Source organism: Salmo trutta, chromosome 10 (assembly GCF_901001165.1).
Source record: "Salmo trutta chromosome 10, fSalTru1.1, whole genome shotgun sequence".
In the NCBI taxonomy this organism is placed as follows: domain Eukaryota; kingdom Metazoa; phylum Chordata; class Actinopteri; order Salmoniformes; family Salmonidae; genus Salmo; species Salmo trutta.
The window spans coordinates 20,154,463-20,161,936 of record NC_042966.1 but is presented as its reverse complement, the minus strand read 5'-3'; the positions used below and the strand labels follow the sequence as shown (position 1 = coordinate 20,161,936).

General features: G+C 43.7%; 1 protein-coding gene across 1 annotated transcript; it reads right to left on the bottom strand.

Moving 5' to 3' along the window:
- Window positions 1-301: 301 nt before the first annotated feature.
- Window positions 302-3,817, bottom strand: LOC115201298 (WAP, Kazal, immunoglobulin, Kunitz and NTR domain-containing protein 2). Its single transcript, XM_029764809.1, has 2 exons — window positions 3,228-3,817; window positions 302-2,916 (listed from the first exon to the last, which is right to left on the bottom strand). Exons 1-2 carry the CDS (start codon window positions 3,423-3,425, stop codon window positions 1,384-1,386), a joined length of 1,731 nt encoding a protein of 576 aa, XP_029620669.1. The 5' UTR covers window positions 3,426-3,817; the 3' UTR covers window positions 302-1,383.
- Window positions 3,818-7,474: the final 3,657 nt, after the last annotated feature.

Here is a 7,474-nt window from a genome sequence, read left to right as displayed (position 1 = left end):
AAAGGGTTTCATTACAGACAGAAATACATCATTGTGTTGTGTGAGAAAACTGCAAATTTTACAGTGGCCTTTTGTCCCCAGCACAAGGTGCACTTGTGTAATGATCATGCTGTTAAATCAGCTTCTTGATATGCCACACCTGTCAGGTGGATGGATTATCTTGGCAAAGGAAAAATGCTCACTAACAGGGATGTCAACAAATTTGTGCACAAAATTTGAGAGAAATAAGCTTTTTGTGTGTATGGAACATTTCTGGAATATTTTTTTCAGCTCATGAAACATGCGACCAACACTTTACATGTTGCGTTTATATTTTTATTCAGTATAATTATAGCTGAAATGTGTGAAGGTATTTCCTCATTCTCTCCTGTCATTTTCCCCTTTACTTCCTGCGGTATATTCCAATAATTTCTTTCATTTTATGAAACAGTAAAATATCAAAGTAGAGACAGAATCTAATATTTTATTATATATTTACATTACAACGCAGGGATATGGATATCCCCGTTTGATCTTATACAAAACATAAAATATTACACAAAAGACAAATAAGGAACATATGTTCCAACAAGAAAACAAATGAAGAGAATGTGCTTTGGGAATAAGTATAAAAGCAAGTCAACAGCAGAGCAAAAAGATGACGGTACAATAAATAGCAACATATCAAAAGGAAGCATTAACGTGCCTTATTGTTAATAGATCATTCTGATTCTTGGAAAATGTAGCAATCGACCATTGAGAGAATATATTACAACTTAATCAGGTGACAAATCTTAATCATACAGTATATTACACAGACACACTGTCGTCGGTTCTACCAGAGAGGTAAGGAAAAAGCTTTATCATCCACAGTGAAAGATCAATAACACGAAAACAAACATTAAAACAACAACAACAACCTTAAAGTAAAGTATATACTACAAACATTAGAACATTGTGTTTCTGTGCAGTGCTTCCAAAGAGCAAAGTCTGCTTGGTCGATTTCCAGATGCACCAGGAGAGGCGGAGGGGGAAAAGGCCCGAGTCTATAGGGAATTAGACAACTAGAGGGTTTGATGAATGTCTCCTCTGTTCTGATACATGGTTTTTCAATTAGAAGCCAACAGTCAGACCACAACAGAGAGCATTGGGCTAAACAGACAGGTTGGCAGGGCGCTTTAAGAATGTTTTGTTCAAGTGAAACTCTCAGAGCAAGGTACATTATGTACAGAGCTGTGTTAAATGTTTCTGTTTTTATTTACTTTCTGCTTTGAACTTTGGCGTCTTGCGTTGAATGCAATCTTTTGGGGAGGAAAAAGGATAAAACATTTCAATTAAAAATAAATGTATGTGTGTGTGTATGTTCAATTGTCATCAAAGCACCCCCATCCCTCTCCCCCTGGTCTACTGAATGGCGGGGAACTCTTTGAGAATGTCACAGGTGTTCTTAGTGATGACCTCTCTGAGCTTCCGTACCCGGCGTGTGTTCGACGCTCCCACATAGCTGTCCGCCTGCAGCACGGCCATGCCGTCCCTCACATCTCCCATGACGATGACCTGACCTTCGCTGATGTTGGGACATTGGCAGTTCCAGTCCATGTTGGTGAAGGTCACCTCCAGAGGCTCCTTGCCGAAGAACCGGAGGCCCATCTTCTCATCCTTTAGGATCTCCTCCACTGTGACTAGGGCTTGGCCCGAGTCCCTCTCCTCCATCAGTCCAGACAAACTCCCCAGGATCACAAAGTCACTCTTACAGAAGCTGGTCACCATCTTGCCTCTGGGTTTACAAGTTTTACAGTGGTGGTTCTTAGGGAAGGGGCACATCTCCTCACAGGCCTCTCTGGACTCAAAGTTGTTGTCGTTGCCACTGCAGCCTCCGTAGATGAAGGACTGGCACTGCCTCTGGGTGCTGCTGTAGGCCCAGCGGGGCTCGTAGGCCTTACAGGGACCCTGCAGGCTGGGCAGGCCACAGGGGGCAGACACCTCCGGACCACAGCACAACATACACGCCTCATACGTCTCAAATGGTTTCCTGTTGCTGTTACAGCTGCCATGGGTGAAGGAGAAGCAGCTGTTCCTTTTGGGCTCATAGTACCAGCTCACCCTCTCCTTCCCACCACACTCCTCCACTGTGTCAGGGGGCCTCTGGCACTCCTCGGCCGGGCAGCGGGTCATGTTCCTGGGCTCTTCTCTCCTCAAGGGATCCCTGGGCACCACGGTGAGGGCATGGTGGGCATGGGCCGAGCCAGAGGGGTTGTTTGCAGTACAGGTGTAGACACCAGAGTCCTGAGGCTGGGCGTTGTAGATCACCAGCTGGCCAATGTTGGTGACTACCACATTCCCCCTCACGTGATTGGGTCTCATCACAACCCTCTCCCTTCCATCTCCCTCCACCTGGTGCTTTTGCCAGCTAATCTCGGGCCGCGGGTGCCCCGTGACGTCACACAGGAAGCTGGCCGTGTCTCCCACGGTAACCAACTGTTGTGATGAGCTGCTGGCCATGACTGGCGGCTGGGGTTCCGTCGGGAGTGGGGGCGTCTCCTGGAGGGGGGCTGTGGTTGGTCGGAGGGTGGTCTCCAGGGGCAACGGGGGGCTGGTGTTGGGCCAGGTGAGGTGGAAGCGACAGGTGACCACAGAGAGGGCGATGCCCTTGGAGCAGGCCTCAGCATCCATGTAGCACTTGTTGTAGTAGGTCATGCCGTCGGAGGCGCAGGTGAAGTGAGGTTCTCTCTCACAGCGGTCCCTGCACTTACACACAGGCTGGCCTTCCCAGATGTCACACTGAGAGCCCTGCTGGGTGCACATGAAGCTGGCACAGGTAGCTTCTTTGGGCATGCCCACTGGACCCTTTTTCCCATTAACGTCCATGTAGCGTGCCGCCACGCAGCTCTGGTTCCCACATACGTTGGGACAACACTTCTCAAACTTCTCACACTCCTGTAGGAGAGGGAGGGATTAAAATGATTGGTTACTGTAGAATTGTAAGTGTTAGAGAAGCAATTGTAAAAATATGTATTAAAATTATTAGAATAATAATAATAATGTTTATTCTCATTTAATACAAAAGCAGGTGTTGAGTGACAAATTGCAATGCACTTTTTGAATTATACATCATATAGAATTACAAATGACTCATATTCCATCATGAATTAATTATTTTAAAAACAATAATTTAACAACTTGAATTAAAACAATAATATGTTATTTCTCACTGAGTAGAGTAGGACGTGATGACAGGGAACACTCACCTGGTCAGATTCGCACTCCCGCATGCAGGTACTCATGGCGTCTACCCAAAGGTTGGGGTTCATCTCGTTGGGGCAGATGCCGGCATGGGAGTAGGCTACTCCGGCTACAGACATGGCCCTGACCCGCTGGTCCAACCACAGAACCAGGCACTGCCCCAACAAGAACCAGATCCACCGGGGAAACAGCATCCACCACATCGCCAGCGTGTACCAGTTTCAAAGAAAATTTAGAGAGAAAAATGGATGTAGCCTATTTATTGATACAAAAATTATAGATTTTTCAATGTCTCCGCCGATTATTGAGATTTGAAATTCAAAGTTCAAAAGATTCAAAGTAAACAAGTCTCCAGTAACCTACAAGTTCAATTGAGTGAAATTAATCTGTCGAGTTCCTGTCGATCAGGTATCTGAAGTCTTGAGAGATGAAGATGCTCTATTTATACTTCAGAACTTTGCTCCAAAATATCCAATCGGCTTCTTCCCCGGCGATCTCCTGACCACATAACTCGCCCTTGCTCGCAAGTGACAGTTATGAATTGCTTGTGAGATGTTGAAAGAGTGGTAAAGCTGGGCTGGGACTGGCGGGGCACCTGTCTGTTAGAAGGATTGAGCTGGTATCCCCATTTAACCCAGTATGCGCCTTGTATGCACCGGGATACAGACTTGCGCACTGGAGGAAAAAAGACGCACGAGTTACTTGAAGAGATTGAAACTGTAGGCCTACTTCTATAATCTTAACAAATGTCCACTCTGTGAATAATTTATTTTCTAAATAAAATACATTTTGCTGATAAGACTATTTGTTCCTTGCGTGTGACTGCTTTTGCTAGTTTTGATGACAGGTAGCCTAAGTCTACATGAAACTACCGTCATCCCCTCTAACCGTTAATGCCAATACTTCTGCGATATTTGAATAGTCAATTATTTTGTATAAAACTTTTAGTGGTCGAATTCGTTTACATTCATTTGACTAACAATTACTGTCAATGCGAAATTATGACCTTTGTGTAAATGATCCATTTGAATACAGAACAAATGGACATACTTTTTGCATTTCTTGAATCCATTTTAATGCATCGACTAGGCCTACTGTGATTTATTTTGGCGAGAGAAGAAGGACTACTAGTGCTTGTCATTTCTCTATGAGGAACCTGAGTGCTTTTCACAGTCATCTCCATCTCCAAGCCCAGAAGTATGAGGCTGGTGGATATCAGCACTCAAATGTGTGTGGATCAGGTATAGCACTAGGAGCTGGCATTATTAGTGCAGACACACACACACCTAAAATGTATTTCGATTCAAAATTTCCCTAACCCCTAACCCCTAAACCAACCTTACCTCAATTCTAACCCTAAAATAGACTATCCTTAGACCTGGGAAATGTCCCCATGAGGGATAATTGTCCTCCTTCTGAGGACTAGTGGAGTGTTCCGGTACACACAACGATAGTAAAACAAGCCAGGTGGAGTAATACAGGCAAAGTTCTGCTGAGGACACTGGATGGTGCCCATACTTGTTACTCATGGATATTTTTTACTCTCCTTTTGAAAGGGATTACATGTGCTTTGTACACCATGTCTGTCCTGTCTGTTGCTTTATTGATGGATTGTTTATGATATCCAATCTATGACCTTATAAGGTAATATTGAATGTTTTGTAACTGATGTTTAGCCATGAAAATGATTATGTTCTCCTACAACCTTGATGCCTTAAGTGTCTTATGTGTGAATTAGAATGAATTATCATGATCATTTGAGGGGTTTAATTGGAGATGCGGCTGTGTACCGTTAAATAGCACTTGTTGTACTGGGTTGTGGGTTTAGTGTCCGAGCCAGATCGTACGTGACTCACATTGCCTAGCCGTTTGAGATGAAACTCCCTCAAGAACATTGTGCTCCCTCCAGTTTACAGTACACACAATACATCCTCCGAAACCTGCCTTTTGTGCCGTGGATCAGGCGTGCTTCTAGATAACACCATCCGTCCCTGTTACAGGGCTTCCTGGAACATGACTTGTCCTTAACACCTTTCTGAAAAACAGCTAACTGTACTTCTGAGAGAGAAAATATAAACTTCTGATCTGTGATGCTCAGAGTTGACACGTGGACAGTGGCAGCCCAACAGAGGTGTTACTATAATCCTATCAGGCAGTCTGGTGTCTGCATAATACAGATTATCATTCTTACTGTCGGAGTCTAGGTAGAATAGCACTTTGGTAATGTGATTGCCATCAGGTGAGGCTGGAAATACGATGGACTACTTGCTGAGTTGGATGAACCTCTTGTCAGGACAGCTTGATTCACAAACAGAAAGATACGGGGACAATGTTTCTGTCTCTCTCAGGGGAGGAAGTCACAACACAGATATAGATGACCCACAAACCAACAAATGCTCGTCACCAACAATGGCATTGATGTAAAATAAATGTTCTAGGAATGCACATTCAATTCCCTTAGAAGTGTCAACTATTCAGGCTGAGTTTCTACACAGTCATGCTAATAAGAATACAGGGGCCACATGAGTGCATTTTACTGCAACAAAAGTCAGCCCTAATGTGTATTTAATCAAGCCTTAGCTGCGTGCCAGTAAGAAGAATTATAGTAGGTCTAACCATTGTAATCCTCTAAAATAGATTGTAGTGTTTACAACCAACAAACATATTTTGTTTTTCCCCAATTCAGCAATTAACAATTATAATCTACAGTCTGATGTTCTGAATGAGAAATCTAGGCTGGTCACATATCATTTCAATGAGTTTGGCCACAGGTACTGTGAACAAGGTTCAAGTTCAGGCCAGAATGGCCTAAAGCAGTGATCTGGCACATTTCTGAAGCAAGAGGGTGTGTGTGTGTGTGTGTGTGTTTGGATGGGGGGATAGATGTGCTGAAACACCCACTTTCACCAGTCAAAGCAACTCAAAGTGTGATTGATGGATAAAGAGGAAGCAACAACATAGTACAATCTGTCACGTACCACACATAGGAAAGATCTCTTACCTTACATGCCCTCCTCTACTCCATCTGTCAGTGACAAATGCAATGTTTCATTTGGAGCCGAAATTAATAAACTCCTGTCATACAGGTGAGGATGGATGGATCTTGAGGCTAAAACAGGTATATAGGGTGATTCTTTATAAGATATGAAAAAGTCAACACAGGCAGCTTTAAATGGAATGAAACTCTAAATAGAATAAAATCATTAGACATCGCTCTAGCAGCTAGAAGAGGTTATTTAAGGTGCTCAGAACTGTGCATTCGGAAAGTATTCAGACCCCTTCACTTTTTCACATTTTGTTACGTTAAAGCCTTATTCTAAAATAGATTTTTTTTTAAGTCTCATCAATCTACACACAATACCCCATAATGTCAAAGCAAAAACAGGTTTTAGACATTTCTGCAAATGTATTCAAACTAAGAAACAGATACCTTAGTTACATAAGTATTCAGACCCTTTGCTATGAGACTCAAAATTGAGCTCAGGTGCATCCTGTTTCCATTAATCATCCTTGAAAAGTTTCTTCAACTTGATTGTAGTCCACCAGTGGTAAATTCAAGTGATTGGACATGATTTGGAAAGGCACACACCTGTCTATTTAAGGTCCCACAGTTGACAGTGCATGTCAGAGCAAAAACCAAGCCATGAGGTCAAAGGAATTGTCTGTAGAGCTCCAAGACAAGATTGTGTCGAGGCACAGGGAAGTGTACCAAAACATTTCTGCAGCATTGAAGGTCCCTGAGAACAAAGTGGCCACCACCATTCTTAAATTAAAGAAGTTTGGAACCACCAAGACTCTTCCTAGAGCTGGCTGCCCAGCCAAACTGAGAAATCAGAGAAGGGATTTGGTCAGGGAGGTGACCAAGAACCGATGGTCACTCTGACAGAGCTCCTCTATGTGAGAATCTTCCAGAAGGACAACCATTTCTGCAGCACTCCACCAATCAGACCTTTATAGTAGAGTGGCCAGACGGAAGCCACTCCTCAGTAAAAGGCACATGACAGCCGACGTGGAGTTTGCCAAAAGGCACCTAAAGGACTCCGGTCAAGATTCTCTAGTCTGATGAGACAAATATTGAACTCTTTGCCCTGAATGCCAGGCATCACATTTGGTGGAATGCTTGCACCATCCCTATGGTGAAGCATGGTGGTGGCAGCATCATGCTGTGGGAGACTAGTCAGGTATACCTGGACTTGAACCAGATTATACATCTCTGGAGAGACCTGAAAATAGCTGTGCAGTGACATTCTCC